The sequence below is a fragment of the Hirundo rustica genome, chromosome 1, assembly GCF_015227805.2.
Source record: "Hirundo rustica isolate bHirRus1 chromosome 1, bHirRus1.pri.v3, whole genome shotgun sequence".
Taxonomy (NCBI): domain Eukaryota; kingdom Metazoa; phylum Chordata; class Aves; order Passeriformes; family Hirundinidae; genus Hirundo; species Hirundo rustica.
In genome coordinates, this window is record NC_053450.1 from 135,578,400 (window position 1) to 135,596,413 (window position 18,014).

At 39.1% G+C, this 18,014-nt stretch overlaps 1 protein-coding gene across 2 annotated transcripts in view; it reads right to left on the bottom strand.

The window, feature by feature from the left end:
- Positions 1-18,014, bottom strand: part of RSU1 (Ras suppressor protein 1) — a 103,036-nt gene that overhangs the window by 59,634 nt on the left and 25,388 nt on the right. For both annotated transcript variants that reach the window (XM_058420767.1, XM_040086278.2), the window contains 4 exons: positions 17,470-17,588; positions 15,909-15,991; positions 15,524-15,638; positions 2,471-2,603 (listed from right to left, as the gene is read on the bottom strand). In XM_058420767.1, the coding sequence (XP_058276750.1) occupies positions 2,471-2,603; positions 15,524-15,638; positions 15,909-15,991; positions 17,470-17,588 (450 nt within the window). The remainder of the gene's footprint in view (positions 1-2,470; positions 2,604-15,523; positions 15,639-15,908; positions 15,992-17,469; positions 17,589-18,014) is intronic.

Sequence of the window (18,014 nt, forward strand, 5' to 3'; positions counted from 1 at the left end):
CAAGTGAGGTTAGTTAAGCAGCATCCTATCCAATTAGTCATTTAACTGCACTGCTTTGCCTCACAGGAAAAGTTAAAGATACCTGGATCTATCAAGTGTTGAAATGTTTCTTTTCATTTTGGCAGAATAAGCAATAAAGCACACAAAAACTCAGTAACTTGACTTTCCTTATTTAGATACCCACAGAGAAAAAATCTCAATTCACATATCAACCTTGTGATTTGCTTAACAGAATAAAAGACGTATTCAGAGGCTCTGAAACAAAAAGGCAGTTGGAAAAGCTGTATAGTCATTTGCAGGAGAAGATCAAAATTCCACCACAAAAAAGAGTTTTAATTTCTTCTGAGTGTACAGCTTATCTGCTTTTGTGCACAATAATGATACCAGACCTATTACCTAGACCATGGCACTGCTTTTGAGTTTTAACTCCTAAAACCAAATGGAAACAGAGGAATGATGACTTTAAGAGATGACATCCCGGTAATTCTCAATCACATATTTAGAGAAAACTAGAAATAAAATAACAATCTTTTTTAGAAGGAAAATCCATGAACTCTCTTCCTAGCAGGGGGAACACGAAAAATCAAGACTCAAAAAAAGTTACTACTGATTTTCTAACAAATTCACTGATACTTTTAATTAATGATTTAAATATAAAACGGTCATATGCTGAAAATCTAAAATTGACAGCTAATTATTAACATCTTCATGCATTTGGTTTTCGTTACTAAACTTTGAAAATTATGACACATTAATGCAATAAGCTTTTAAGGTCAAAGCAGAAACCATGAATGAGCCACAAAAAGATTACTTGATTTTGATTTTTCTCCCTGTTAATGACCAGAGTCTGATTATGCCAGCACTGTTAACTGTACAGGTTTCAGTTATTTATTGTGGACAAAACCAAAATTGGTCCACTAGCCAATAAGACACTGCTACACCTAGCAAAGAGTAAGATAACAAACATAATATGGCTAACTTAGAATAAAGAACAACAGCTGAGGTAACCGATGAATTACAAAACCTTCTCATCAATTTTGATTACACAAGGAAAGTTCCCAAGCAGTTCAATATACTCAATTACACATTTTAATTTTTTTCTTTTCAAATTATAGATACATAATAACAGCTTCTCCTCCCACCCCCTTCCCCACAAACTGAATTTGGGTCAAATTCTCAAAACTGCACTCCAGCCCTTAAAATTTTGCTGTCTTCGTGATACCTAAAGTGGCCCCTGAGAGAAGTGCGTGAGGGTCCCTAACCTACACTCTCAGCAAACAGAAATATAAAATTGACAATATAAAACAAAATCACAAAACATTATCAAGAAACCGAGATGCAGGTACACAATGAACAGTGGGGAGGGATGGTCCAAGGACAGGCAGCTGCTTCCCTACAGCATGTCTGTAGTACAGAGTACTACTGCAAGAAGGGTGTTGCAGCCTACTTAAATCTATGAATAAATCTGTCTTGAGAACACGAATTACAGCATAAATATCAGCACCCTTCTGAGACACGCAATTCTTGCAACCACTCTCCCATCTGTGATTCCTTTCATTTAAAATTCTGTAAATGAAGAACAATAGCCTACAAAAGCCATTGTGGGGTCATTTAGTTTCACATAGAAATTTGCATTTTAGTTAGTTAATTGGAATCCCACAACTGTCACTTGTGAATACTCTTCTCTGGTAATTTTGTTCAGACAGCAGCAATATAAAAGACTGTCAGAAATGCTCCTGAATTATTAAAATACAGTTTTTAAATAACGGCAAAATGCAAAACCTAAGTTTCCAATCCAGGTTGTACTGTTGTTGTACTACCCACTGCTCCTAGGGAGACAGCATCAAGATTGCTGCTAGACACTGAAAAATAACTTCGCATCTAAAGAATAACATGGAGATCTTTACTTAAAACAAATAGTATAATTAAGTAAATGATTAAAGACATTAGTTCCTAAACTAATGGACAGCATTTGAACATGGAATCCTGCAATAAAATAGAGAGGCCCAGCACGCACATTTACACTGTTGAAGGAAGCACTAGTACTTTTATTTGAATTACTACGGTTGTAGACTTTTTTGAAGTCTGGATATCTCTCAAACCTGCACCCAAAAATGTTAACAAATATCTATTTCAATCTATAAAGCTGTACCGAACATATTGAAAATTAGTACTTCTCAAAAGGATTGCAATGCTTGTTCTTTTACATCTCTCACGTTACATAACAACTCTTAGAAATAAACAAAAAATGCAGGACAGTATCAAAGAGTCTTTGTGCTTTCCTAACTTGTCTACATGACAGTTACCTTCTTCTTGGCAAAATTCCTTAATGTAAATGTACAGGCTTGCATATTTGTCCTGAATACCAAGTTACTGCATGTGTTATGAAAGATGTGTGTAGCTGGTAACACTTTGCCCAACACACTACAGGGAAAAAAAATGCAGCTACAATATATAATGTAATACTTACTATTTATATGTTTCTGAACGAATGTATTCAAAAACATGAGATACTCCCAGCTGGAACTGATCAGCAATAGGGGTAACCCAGGGATTGTTCTCTGCTTTGAAGACTTGTTTTTGACCAGTCAAATCCAAATTACCTGAAAGAGATTAAACAAAACATCACATGAAAAATATTTGAGACGTGAAAAATTTGAAAGAAATACCTTGCTGTGAATGCAAAAACCTTTTACTCATTTCAGAGAGTGCAACCACAATAAAAACAAATATTCCAGTCTTAGCAGAGAGGAATAGAAGTACACAGTAGCTCTCACCACGATGGATGCAGTTCCACTCTGTTTCCGCGCTGCTACACACTGCAGAACAGGGTTGAACTCTGGCCACTTATTTATTAAATTCAAGTGTGACTTGATAATGCACCTGCTCACTCTCTCCACTATGAACTGCAGGAATGAAAGGAGAATGGTTCTCTGGTGGAAATCTGCTCTGCTGAAGCTCGGCAATGCAAAGCATTCCTCAATCCCTGCTCCAGGGACTTCTTGTGTTCCCAGTGCCCTACATGTTGTCTGCACCAAGATCCCTCTGTGATCTGTGGTTAGAGTGATACACACTCGCAAAAGGAGACAGAGAACGCCATTCTTGTAACATGGCAGTTTTACCTATTCTGATGACAGAAAATGTAAGAGATCTATCATTGGCTTGCTTGGGGTTTTTTTTCCAATTTGTAAAAGTTTACCACCCAAGCCCAAAAACAGCGCATGCTCCACAGAAACTGTGGATACAAAGGGCTGAATTCCAGGACAGTGTAGCCATTGAAATATTTTCTCGTGCTCTATAAATTAAGAGATCTGTGGCACATTTTCAGTTTATTTTTGTGACTTTCACAACGAAGAGAGGCCTACCCTTCCCCCATAAATCAACAATAACTAAATCACAGTAAGATAAAATAATGTTTAACTATGGGGAGCAAAAGAAAAAAATATTGAAGACCGACTGAGCCAAGCTGCTGGTGAAATCTGAAATCAACGTGACACCAGATCTTTCCAAAATGGAAGGGGCTGTGCAAGTGCAGGCAAGGGGAGCTGCTGCAAGCCCCATGCTCGCTGCTCACTTTGGCTACATATTCTGCGTGACAGCTAATCCTTGGCGTATTCCTCTCTGTAAAAGGGGTTAACACAATTAAAGACAGGCCATTATATGGTGTGAAAAGATGCCAAGCATCTCCTACCGGCCTATCACGGTGGAGTCACCGTTACCTTAACAAGCTCATCTGCCAGCTGTCTGTGGCAGGCTGGTCTGAGCCCGCAGCGGCACGAGCATCCCCACAGCCGTCAGTCAGGCGGCAGCCGCCCGCCGCCGCACGCTTCAGTGCGCCTCCTCTGCTTTATTAAGGGACTCGGCAGCCCTGCTCTAACAAGGATCAGGAAAAAGGATTAAGTACTGTGACAAAGAGGACCTAATAAGCTAGAAAGCAGCGTGTCTAAATCTGTGCTGGCTGAAGGCACGGGCCGGCGCTCTCGCCGCCCAGATCTCACGCGGAAGCTGCTGGGGAAGCCGGCCAGAGCGGCGATTAGCCCTAACCCTCTGGCCAGGGCTGCTGGGAAGATCATGTATCACTCGGGGGCTTGCTTTGCAATTGCAAATTGGATTTCCCATTTTATTGCCTACAAAAAATCCTGTACGCTGCTCTCCGAAACCACCTACACTGCAAGCACTCTGTAGGTGGGGCATCAAGGTAAAATGATCAACCTGTGTACTACTAATAAAACCAGTTAAATTTGGGGAGGCAAGCTTGGCCCTATCACAGGTCAAGTTCAATGCCGCTTAAAGGAGTAGGTCACATGTGCCCAAAATCTCAGGATTTGGGGTCTCAGCTGAATCCTCTTGTCCCAAGCTGTGTCAGAAATTTACCATCCAGTGAAGGCTGCTGCATGTTTCCATTTCCACAGTACAGTGTGCCCGCTTCCATTTCAAATACCACACAGCCCATTTAAATGTAATTCATTGTAATAATTACTACTCTACTACATCCAAAGGAATCTTACAGAAAAAGCAAGACCTCTCAAGCAGAATAACCTGCAGGTCCCTATGCTAATGTAATAGCTTCATTTTCCTCTGTCTTTTTCCCCAAAACACACTGGAGGCAGGTACAAATACTTCTTTTCACCTTCAGATTGAAGCAGAGGTCCTAATTAATCTAATTACAGAGAAAACTGGGACAAACAAAAATACAGCATCTGCACCAAATTCAACCCCTCCCTGCCCAGGACGTCCTTCTGGGAGCCCTGCCAGCAGCAGCTGGCCTGGCAGCCCAACCCACTGGCCACCTAGAGCTGGAGTGAGAGCCTAGGGATTTTAAGTGAAGAATTTAATCAAGTGTGGTAGCGAGAAAAGGAACAACTTGTCTGTCCTGATGGCAAGCACCAGGTTCTCACAGGTGAGTGAAGGAGGGCTGCCCTACAGAAGACAGGAAGGACAGGGCAACCAGTGCTTTAAAAACCTCACTGTTGGATACCAAAATTTCCATCTGGAAGTGAAGGACAGAAATAGGCAGAAAAATAAGCAGAATAGAAGTTACAGGGAGAGTGCTTCACCTCACTAGAACTAAGTAAGAAATGGAGTCTAACCCTCCTGATGCAAGGCAAGCCATTTGAGCACAAAGAAGCCCCATAATTAAAAATGAGACAGAAGGGAAATGTGCCTCTCCTGCATCACCGTACAGTGCTTGGGGCCAGATCCTGGCATTCTTTCTGTGCTTACAGCTAAAAATACATGAATCAAGGGCATATCTACCTAATTCTACTCTGGCTGCATGACATCCAGGAGTGCCAAGCACAAGGCCAAGTAACATCTCAGGGACAGTATGTGCCAAACACACAGGAGCACTGCATGGACCTTTCTGCTGCAGTGCACAAGACAAATCCAGCAGCGTGGAAGAGACGATCACACTTGCCCGAGGCCACGGCTGTGGCACCAGGCTCACCACAGGAGTGCTGAGCAACTGCACACCTCGCACGTGTCCCCATCTCCCAACCCCAAAAGCCTCCTTGCCTAGGCGATTTTTTTAATGGCAGCACCACATTAGAAAATGCTGTTATTCCACCCCTGCAGCACTAGAGCCAGGGAAAAAGCCATGGCAGATACGCCTTCAAGGATACTATCTAACAGCAGCATCAGCAGAACACTGTCCCCACGACTTTTGGAAATTTATATATTGTTAGATCACATCAAATCCCCCAAATACTTTTAGTAAGCAAAATACAGAATTACCTCTAGTAACACTCCAGCGCCAAAGATTCAATCACAAAATATATTAGGATAGGAGACTGCATTGGTCATTGCTGTTTTGTTCTTTCCATACACATCTACCTACTAAAAAATATTTATCTATTCTGTAATTTGACATAATCGTTTCACTAAAATTGTATTTCTTCATTATGAACTTAAAGTTCTTGCTATTTTGTCATTCTGAAAGAGATCAGCTCCACCAAAAGGCATCACAGCCATATGCCTCTGGTAAGCGAGGAGGAACAGGCCACCCTCAAGGCTAGTCAGCACAGTCCCTCTCCAAGGGCACAGAAGTGCTATTCAAATTATTTTTGAGTGCTTCTAAAATTTTTATAATAAATCATCAAAACCATACATCTCAGAACCCAGGTGCAATATGCTTAAAGATTCTTCTAAGTCCAATGGACATTTTTTTACTCTATCTTAAGTAAATATGGATTTCCAAGTAGGAAGACTGCAAAGTGGACACTGCTGCTACCAGCAAATGGACACTGAAAAGAGAATAGAATCTGGAAAAGGGAAGAACAGAGATCTAACAGCTGACTGCTGCGGATGACCTGCACAGAATGACCAAAAGCCTTCTAAGAGGAGCCATCTGTGTGGTTTTAGAAATGCCCGATCTCGGTATTTTTCTTTCTGTCTCAGCACTCATTGTATCTGAAGATGATATTGAACCCTTACATTTGATTGGATCCCTGGATTGGATTTAACTTCGTTTACCCCACCTCCAAACCAAATTGCCCCTAACACCCAATTACTAAGCTGCGCAGACCTGGAAACTCTCTAATGCCCAAATCTCATTAGCTGCCTAACTAGCTGCCTAGGAACTACAGTAAATAGATCTACACCACAACTCTGGAAAACTCAAGCGCAAAATTGAAGTGTGCATATTTTTAATTTTAATGTGTTCTAACTTAGGTCATTCATTAACAAAAAATACCATTTATCATTTCCTAAACTCAGAGCGTCTACAGCCATGGGTGGGGAGAAGGGCCATCTCATATGACAGTGGGCATACTTTATCCTGAGAGACATTTAAAGGATAAGGTGGCAGCTACACTTTCCTGTCTCCATGAATCTATCCTGCACTTGAGCTAAAACATGATCATTAATGTTTCTTGTTATTTTCCTGCAGAGGTGTTGAAATAAAAAGTGGTTTGTGCGAACATTCATGTTTTGTTCAAATGCATCCAAAGGTCACAAAAGAACTCATAATAGAAAATCAAATGCTGCCTCCCACAGTTGTGTTTGCAGAGAGTGTCAGAGCCAATAATACTACCCATCACTTTGGCCAAGGGTGCCTTCAGACCTCCCAGGCTACGCCTGCCCATTAGACCTAGCCTGCAAGGACCCCTTACATGTACAGCTACAAGCCCCCCATCCTCTTGTGATGTATGATATACAAAGTGTGTAATATTTACCCAATGGATATATATTAGAAGTATAGTAAGGTACGACTAGTGTACATAGGCATTACTCCAATACATACAAAAGGAAACAGAATGAGTGCAAACCTGGCTTGTCCTTTTCACTTGAATGCCCCCTGGCAACACTTTAAATACTTTCAAAAATTAAAAGGTGAAATTAAGTAATTAAACAACTCTGACATTTAGAACTGAACATTGGCATTCAGCATAAGAAACATGATCCTAGCTGTAAAATGCCAGATCAACGCTTCTTTGTAATGGTTTAAATTCATTCCCATTGGAGCTTCATTAAAATCAATGGATATAATTTTTAGCCTGTATACTGTTGAGTTTCACATCTGTGTCCTGTTGATGCTCTGATTCATCTCCCAGCCTACACTCTGCTTCACTGACCTCAAGGAGAGTCCTCAGGCTGTAACACATCCCTTTTAGTGATTCCTCTTAAGACTGCAATTCAAATGTTCTTTCTCTTTACAACACAAAGGTCTTACTCTGTCATACATATAACAGGAGGAACAAAATTAGTTTTAGTAATTTATTTAGATATAAATACCTTTGAATCCTGTTTTATTAAATGCTAAGTAAGGGATCAATCCACTGCACTAAATTTAAACTTAGGTCGTACGTAAAAATACATCTGTCCTGGCTTGTTTTAGATTTGCTTTACACTACAGGGCTTATAATTTTTATTACTTTTCAGGCATTTGCTTTGTCTCAATAGAAAGAGATTGTTTTAAGTGTGGGAGGGGTGGAAGAAATACAATGACTGTTATGTCATAAAAAGGACACCAAAGAAATTAATTGTGAATGACGTCTTAATACCTATGTAAAAAATCGAAAATATATACACATTTCTATGCCACAAAGTATTATCAAAAGCCAATGATTTTTACCCCAATCTTAAGCACATGTAAGGCCATGCACCAGTAACTCACATCACTCCTATAAACAAGTAAGATCATCTCTGCTTTGAAGGATTAGTAAAAGAAGACAACAGATTTAAACAGTATTTATACAGGAGCAATAAGACAACAAAGAGCAAATTCTTCTTGTACCTAAGTGCAGCGTGACACAATCTCTTTGGAACCAGCAGAAATATTCATGGAAATATTCAGTATGATAAACAAATCTACATCTCCAAGCATATGTCAAAAATACAAATTTGCTTACTCATGAGCTTCTATGTGCTAAGAGAGAACAACTAAGTTTAGTAAATCTAAACCTAGACTGAAATGCCTCCAGAAGATTAATCCCGGCAACACTTCTGCCCTCTCACCCCTACACCCTCATACTGAAGAAGGTCTAACAGTATCACTTCAAGTCACCAGCACTGCAGAGAACCCTGAAATAGCATTTGTGGTGGTTCTACATGATATGGGAAAAGGTTCAAGTCCCAGATAACAAGAAATCAGATTCAGTACACGTAAATAGATGAGATACTCCAGAGCATCCATCATACAGAAGCAGGCTGCAAGTCTTCCCCTGGCTCGTTTCTGAACCACACAGATGGGAATGCCTGCAATCTCCCCTGTGAGTGTTAGACAGGAAGCCCCAGGGTAAGAGAAGACTGAGGGAGCAATCTGAAAGCCAAACACTGAAGCCGAAGTCCATCCTCAGTTTTACAACTACTTTCAGGGAGGTAAAACAGGTTTTGCACCATCACGTGTTATTCTTACAACTTCTTAGATGTACATGATGATTTCCAATAATGAGTTCAGAGATGAGATCCCAACATCAGCATTGACCTGAATATACAACAGTAGATCCGTGTCAGTTCAGTAACTGAAGAACATACAAACACATTTCGAACAGAAAAACATCTGTTCTGAAGAACATCAGGGGATGGAGACTGCCAGTTGTGTCTTATTCTAATGGTTCATCACTGACAAAATGCATTCTTTACCTCCGTGCTGAACTAAGCTCACTGAGTTCGAAAACACTGCTGCTCCCTCAGCCCATCTACTAGGGAGAAAGACCACCTGTGCTTTCTTCTCATGGAGTGAGTGAGGATCAGCAGCCAAGTCTTCTCTCACTCATTACTTTGATAGGTTAAATAGTCTGATTATACTATGATCCCATAGTAGTTACTCCATTGGCTTCAAATCTTAGTAAGAGGAACTGAAATAAATCAAGTAAAAGCAGACCAACTAAATCTTCAATTCTTTACCCTTGATGTAAATATGAAGTGTTACAGGGCAAACTGGACTCGCCACAGCTACAGCTATTACAATTGTATGGGAAGAGAATTTTACCCTCTAGCATGTTTCATAGGAGACAGTTTAAAACAAAGTAAATGTAGTCCTGAGATGTTTATACAAAATTCCAGCATCAAAGCAAAGGTCAGCCAGAATCTTTATACCAAAGTATAATGGAAAGTCTGACACTTCAGAATGCATCAGGACTGAAGATGAACCCCGGGAAAGAGAAGAGGATGGATTAAATGCTGAACTGTACCCTCCAGGTATTAAATAAAGACAGATTATAGCCTTAACCTGGCTGGACAAACTCACATTTCCATATTCAGGTGACAGGAGCAGAGGTTAACTCTGGGAACAAGCCCCTACCAGGACAACTAGTGGAAAGTGTAAATAATAGTAACATTCACATACAAAAGCCATAAAACAGGAACTTATTCAATGCAGCACACAAGGTACTCCTCATGTAACAACACTCTGCTAATGCTTGTACTGCCACGTGACAAATCAGGCTGTTTCAACAACTGAACTCCACCACACACAGGTTTCAGGTACCGGGGCAAACAGCCCAGCCAGTGCTATTGCCTTGGCAGCTAAGAGGAAAGGCAGAAGACAGAGCATTTTAACAAAAATCCAAGAAATTACTTCAAAATGTACTTTCAAAATGTATTTTTAAAAACTTATTCCAAAATGATTTATTTACTACTTACAACACTTACAACTTGATTAAACTAATTTCTCCCACATTCCTCACATAAGAACAAGACCATTTACTAGAAGACCTACAAGTACTGCTAAGTTTCACCGATTTCTTTCTTTGCAAGGTGACATGTTGTGCTGGAAATACCATTTCCTTCGCTGCTCTGTGTAACAAATGTCCAGCGCTGACTGGGATCCCAAGGGGCAGAACAACAGTCACCACTAAGTGTTCCCAGTGAAGAAATCCAAGAAACACACTATGCAGCAGATGGGTTAGGGAACAAAGGAAATTAACAGGATGTCAAAGTAGTTTAACATCAATGGCACAGGAAGTATTACAGGCTTAGAGGATCAGCATCCCAATTTATTTTGGAATATATTGCACATTTTTTCCAGCATCAGAAACTCCCCTGAGATTCTCAATTACATGGGAATTCAACAGAGCATTCTCTCTTTGAAGGGTCCCTTATCAGACCAAAATCTAGTTAATTTAAAAAAATTACTTCAAAAAAGACCCACAGTAGTGCTTTTGCCTTGCACCTTTGAAAGTTTCATTCAAACAGAGGTTGCCAAGTACTCGGAAGAGCAAAACCACTTTTAAGTACTATGAAATACACAAAACAATCCAAATATAACAACAAATGCAACATTTGCTCAGATTGGCTCTAATTACAGCACTCTTAACTACTACAGCTCTGACACAACAGATGAAGTATCTGCTGACAGAAACATCATTATTATGTTGATGGTACTTATAATCAGAGTACAGTCAACATGAAGAGAACCCACACACTGTAGTCATCTGAGAAGTGACTGTAAAACTTGCATATTTTAAAAACTAATGCAAGATCAAATCTGAATCTTGGAAAGATTGGCAAGAATTACAGCAGTATTCATCAAGTATTTTGCATTCAGCATGGTTTCTAACTAAGTAACAAGTGGCAGGGTGTAGTGGTCTTGGATTTTTTTTTCTTTTTTTAACTTAAACCTTAAATGAGAAAGGCAGTTAGGATATGCACAGCTCTTCAGAGAGAAGCTTTTCCATATAAATAAGCTCTCCATAACCTATCTTGTTACATACATGTTTTTTATTGTTTCTTGACTGATAACTGCTGCACATCAGCAGTCCCAGAAAACAAGTTATTTTGTTTATCCATCTTTACCTTAGTTACAAAATTAGAAACTTGTCTTTTTTTGAAATTGTAAGGTAACAATTAGTTGTTCCAGTGATCAGAACTGTTGTGCAAAGAGCCTCAGTGTTCAGGCTTCCAACAAGCACCAATGAATGACCTGTACTGCAGGTGTGAGCAGCACTGTGCCATGACACAGGCAGGGTGCAGTGACAGTTTATATAAAAATAAGAAAAGTTTGGCATTTACGTCAACTAGTGGAAAGTTTCCAACATTTGGAAAAGAAATATCTTTTGTAAAGTAATTGATTCTCATGTTTGCACATCTCTGTTATAATCACCTGAGTAAATGGCTATTTCGGTTAATATTTACTTTAACAAACAACTACAGCTATTACTTTGCGCAATATAATATTAATTCACAAATTCTAGAGTCATTTCAAAAGACTAAATTTTGAAAGGTCTTCCTGTGATGGAAATATTGAGGCTTTTGGCAGAATTCCTTGAACTTTGAAATCAAAGCAAATCCTTTATGCACGGAAGGTAATTTTAGCTGTTCAAAACTAAAAATTTATATAAGAATTACTTGTTAATTCTGATATACAAATTAAATTTACAAAATGTTTCATGCTCCTTAAAAGGAACATGGCTACTTACCTCATCACGATTTTTTTTTTTTACAAGGCTTGAATTTTCCGCTTTTCCAGTATGGACTAACTCTCTTTTGATAGTGTTTCTCTTTACCTGAAGAAATTATTTTATAAACTAGAACAGTATTGAAGAGCAACTTACTAGTCATTGATGCCAAATTCAGTTTTGAAAAGGGAGGATGGTAATTGGGAAAGCATTCTCAGAAACCATTGTTCTTCCATATGCATAAACCTGACCCAACTGCACGTGCGCACACACGTTAGCAGCCGGGTAGTGCACACAGGCAACGTTAGAATCTGGGCTTTAAAAATCAAACCAGCTGTCCTCACATCACAAATGCAAATATACAGATAAGCTAGTCACATTCTCTGGGTGGTTACTTGGCTACATCTTTCTGAGTACTCTGCACCATACAGTACTCTTACACTCCTGATTCTCCTGAGAAAATCTTTGATGAGGCACATATGGGTACACCCCGATGAACAAACAATGAACTTAAATGACCATCACTGATGTGACTAATTGCATCTACTATTTTATATGGTTCTTGTTTCTGGTCTACTTTCTTTCCAATCAGTTCTCATTGTTAAATGGTCAGAGCACACGAAGTGACAGATTTAGTGCCTCCTTGGCGATTTATATAACCGACTGCAACTCTGTTGTTGCAGTGAATCATGATTTATTTGTCTCGCAATGCAGCACATAACCTTTTAAATGCTAGGGAAAAAAATGCCAGCGCCTCTCTAAAGTTTATATATGTCTGCCCACCACCATTTCTCATGAATGGGGTTTTGAGAGACAAATAATAAAAACAAGCTGCAAATTCCACCCACCTGCTCCTGGCCATTTCCTGTGTTCATCACTCACATGTACTGTATTTACAGAAAAGCATCTCACCCAGGGTCCAGTGCACTCTTTCAGTCCTCTCATTTCCTCCTGGGCAGGAATATTTTTCTTAAATTATCAATAGATATTCTCTGCTAAACATAACGAGGGTAATAGTGATCTCCCCCAGCCCTGTACTGGTGCCACACACAATCACATCAGGTGACATTACAGGTTGACTGTAGGGGGTTATTTATAGGTATCTCCACTCCAAAGTTGTGACCCTGAGGCCTGTCTGTGGCCTTTTTCGTACCCTATTCTTCATTCCTTCTTCGGCACTTATTTACATCACCTTTAAAAAACAGTTTAATGGAACACATGCATCCTTCTCATCATGCAACTGTGCCCATCTCCATGGTAAATGAACATCCAGTGACTCACTGCTGTCCACCAGAGCCTGAACTAAGCCAGTCAAAAGCCTTCAGCACCTTTAATTACGAAAGTGATAATGAGAGAGAAAAGATTGTTTACTTTTAATGGAACAGCAGCAGCTCCAATTAATGCAAATAGGACCAGCTCACTGAAAAGCTATTTATCCGACACGCACACCAAAAAGTATTTAGATAGTTCTGAGTACATTATAATTCAATTTTAAAAATTTAGGAGGGAGAACTCAGACAGCAGACAAAGTTCATTCTCCCTCAGAGGGTGACTATGGCACTAACAGTCCATGCAGTAGGTTGCAACCCTCTCACGCCACCTTTCACTGGCAGACTTTAAAATCACCTGCAATAGGGTGCTGCTCTAAAGCGCCCTGGATTACAGAAGGGAAAAAAGGGCTGCAGAGATTCACTCTTGCCTCTGGCCTGTTCCCCTGACCACAAACAAGCCTTCCAAACCCTTGTCCGGTATTTCGTTCCCTACACGTGTGCCTCGATGTTTAATAAACAAGCAGAACATTGTTTTTCACAGTTAAGTGTGAAAGTATGCCTGCAAGTTGCACAAATTACAAATCCAGACTGAAGTATAAAGTTGTCTTGAAATATATGCCAAAATCTGCTTTAAAAATGGCACTAGCATTATCCATGGCATAGATCACAACAGGAATTATGGCAACTGATCACAAATGAGGATCTTGAGTAAGACCATAAAATGAAACACTGATCAATTAATAAATGAAAAGAAAAATAGAATTTACAAAATACCTTTTGAATAATAAAGAACAGAGTTAACAAGGACTTAGCTGTGTCAGTGAACCTCACCTTTATCAACTGGGGCAAAATTACAAGTTCTTTTTTAACCAGATTGTGATACTGTTCTAAAATACAAAGAAATGCATAGTGGAAAAGATTTCCCTTGGCCATCCTAAATTTTGCAGGTCAATACAAAATAAATATTGAGAATTTTGTTTCAAACTTTTCCATTTGGGATGGATTTTGATAGTAAAACCATTTAATGGGGACTTGTTGCTGTGCTTGCAAGGCAGCAGCATGCTTACAATATTTAATTAGCCAAAGAAGACTGTTAAACTCAGTGCACCATTCATCTTCCACTTCTGAAAAAACCCTGAAAGCTGTAATTTAGGAAGCTACAGAAAAGTACATTCACAGACACTAAATGCTTCTGAAATGTTGTTGCTGTTGAGAGAATTGTTCAATAAATATGACTTTGACCCTAACCTAAAGAAAGTATGCCTGTGTCAAGACATACACATCTGAAACCGAAGAAAAGAGAGCAACTTTCATCTACTAGAGGTGTGGAAAAAAGTCAAAAAGCCCCAGAGTGGGCAAACAAATAAGAGTCAAAGCAAATACCTTCCCCAAGTCACAGAAGAAAAGCACGTTGCTTCATAAAACAAAAAGCATTCACTACAGACTGTCACATTAAAGTACACAGGGTCAAAGAGTGAAAGCAAATTCTTTTGAAAACAAGTGATTTTACTCTATCATGCTAACTTCTGTCCCTGTCCTTCTGAGTTTTGGGAACTATTATGTGGAAGGTACCAGTAGAAACAAAGAAGCTTCCCCCATGTAACAGTCCACAACAACAAGAAACAAGGAATAGACCCTGTGTAACAGGTGTTTCAAAAACAGGTCATTGACACAACTACATTACTCCCAATGAAAATATTTTTTAAAATTTTAAGATCAGAAACCAATTACTGGCTTGGGGCAAACAGGAACTACGCCTCTTGCATGAATGGAGTACTGCAATGAAAATTCAGCAAATCAATACTTAAGTTTCAAAGAAGAATTCTTACTTCATAGGTTGAGAGAAGCCACCTATAACTGTATTCAAATGTACAGTACCACAAATTCAAATGATATCAACCAGCTCCATTGCTTTAAGTTAAAGAGCTGCCAGCTCCCTAAGAAAAGTAGGCTATCAAATTGAAAAACAAAAAAATCCTCTCATTTAGCTGTATTTCACTCTAGTTGATCAAACTTCCACTTTGTATAGTCACTAAGAAGTCACTACGCTATTGCCATTTTTTTTTAATATAATTTTGGCTAATCTAAATAGTGTTCTCAAAACACAGTGAGAGATAAGAATGGGCTTGCTGACCCAGTATTTATGATATATTATATAAAGTAAGGTGCTATATACAAATTGGCAATCTGGCGTCCTAATACACAAGAAAAAAGCAACAGTAAGTAAAATAATAAAACACATGTCATCTTCTGACTCCTCCTGTATATCCAGGAGGAGTGAAAAAGTGAGGTTTTCTCAGGGGAAAGTAAATATTAGCATATATGATAACTTAAGTATAATCATTTCAGAGGAAATACAGTTCATCATCATCATCATTATTAGTCAAATAAATAAGTTATCATCCATAATCTTACCCAGTTCTGGGGGCAGCACAGTAAGACGATTTCCCTGGATATGCAGTTCCTTAAGCTGGGTGAGCTCACCAATTTCTTTAGGCAGTGATATCAGGTCATTGTCTCTAAGACTCAGCTAAGAGCAAATATAAATTCAGTCAGAACGATTTTCAGTTACCATAAAGCAGCCCAAAAGAGACTCTACTCCCTCTGCCCCCAGCTTTCTCCCGAATGCTCAATTCTTCCAATTTATTTACAAGTGTCTTCTAGTAAACAAGAAACAGTTCCAGGTGTAGTGGTCTATTCCTGCAAACCTACCCTACTACTCCTCAAATTGACTGGATTCTATTCCTACAAGTGTTGCAAAATCGAATTGATTTTCCAAGAATTTAGATAAATTACTTACTATCTGCAACTTTGTGAGCTTCCCAATATCTGGCGGCAGGATTTCAAAATCGTTGTCACTTAGATAGAGTGCGCGAAGGGTGGCTGCAAATTAAATAGCAATATATAAACAGGGTGGCATATAACCCAACCATTTGAGGCCTAATCAATAAAAAGGAGTCAGGTTTGATTAATGACCCTGACTTGGTGAAAAGCCTTTGACATACCCAGGGCTCACAATAATAACAAGCAGGTCAAACTTAGATTTACTGGCTTATTATATTATTGGTGAGTTCAGGAAAACATCTATATTCAAGAGGACTAGCACAATTAACAATTTCTGCAACAGTAGACTCTGGCAGATTCTGGCAAACAGCCTGAATGCTCAGAAATGAGAATACAGTCATTACTCTTTACTACCCCCGATTCCTATTTATTACATCAAATTGCATCCTAAACAAACATTAAACAAAAAAAAAAAAAAAAAAAATCTGAGTTTTTTTGACAAATATACAACTATGTTAAGTTCTATAGAAACCAAACGGGGGAAGAGATCTGAAATAAAATACAAAAGACTCAAACAGTATAATTTGTAATTTCCATGCAAAGTCTCAATGAAATTCATCAAAAAAGATGACCCAGCACAACTATGCAGCTTGCCATTATTGAACAAGCATACATGACAGTTGGAAAAAGGAATTAAAATGGAGACTCACAAAGAACTGTCAGGTGCAGCAGGAGAGAAGGTGGTCAGATCAGCAAAACCTTTCCTTCTCACCGGAGGAGATCCCATTTGTCTTACGTAGTTCACTCCTCCTCTTCTCATTTCACTAAATGTGACCATTTTTAATAATGCTGACTGAAAGATTTCCCTGTGCCAGGTTAAAATCACAACATCCCTCAGAGAGCAGCAGTCCTCCTCTCCCCTCGCCTGTCACTTTGATGCTGAATGCACTGATCCTGAAGCCACTTCTGCATAGTACATGGAAAAGCAGAATCACTGAAATCCAGAAAGTGCCAGAATTCAAGTTGCTTAGGTAACCATAATGCAGCCCTTTTGCACATATGCATTACAATACCCTTCTGTCAACTCTCTGGGTATACATTTTTAACATACGCAAAGGTCGGCATAGCTCTGCCAAGCTTTGTAACCCTAGCATATGTTTTAAGGCACTGGACACCTCAACATCCACATGCTGTTAAAACTATTTTAGTAATGAACCACCAAGAATAAATTTATTTTCAGACTCAACTCACAACAGTTGTGTTGCAAAACCATTTACTTTCCCCTGAGGTTTGCAACTCCCTCCGTGACGTTTTAACTGAGTATGGGACCCAAGGAAGTATTACTCAGAAGACAACTAATATACCATTACTGAGGAAGTTTTCTCGGGTCCAAAGGCATCAGATGACAGTATATCAGTGTTAAATACTGCTGTGCCATGCAGAAATATTCAAGATATTAAAAGAAAAACATAAATATTGGGGAAAAATGTGTTGTATTTTGGTCTGCATCAAATAAATTTTAGAGAGCAAAGCACCATATCCTGAAGATTTGTAAAGTTTTTAGAAAAGTTTCTTACTCAGATAGAAGAAGTTTCCTGGCAGGGAATTTTCATTTAAGTTGTTGTAAGTCAAGTCAAGAACTTCTAGGGCTGGTAAAGAGCCAAATCCCCTTGGCAAGGCGTTTAACCTGTTCATGCTGTAAGTAAAGAGAAAAAAAGAATATGAGATCAGCATTCACCTTACCGAACAGGAATAATACAGGTCACAAGTGTTTTGTTTGGTTTTCTCCTTTTTTTCCTTAAAAATGAAATCTATGCCAAGATTTCCTCTTGTATTGAAAAGGGTTTGATGCTCCAAGATAGCAAGTCTGTTGCAATGCAAACCTTTTTATAATCTCTCATTCCCACAAATATACTCAAAACTTAGGCACTCTCAAGTGTCTGTTATGTCAATCAGCAGCCACACCCAAAACAAAGCACAAGGGAGAGAGGTGTCACAACACCCTGCTCAGCTTTAACAGCGTTCCATGGAGAAAGCTGGTCCTCAGTAGATGAATTCTAGCTAAACTACAAATTACCCTTTTGCACATCGTGTTGACCATTTCTCATTCTGCCATGTAGTT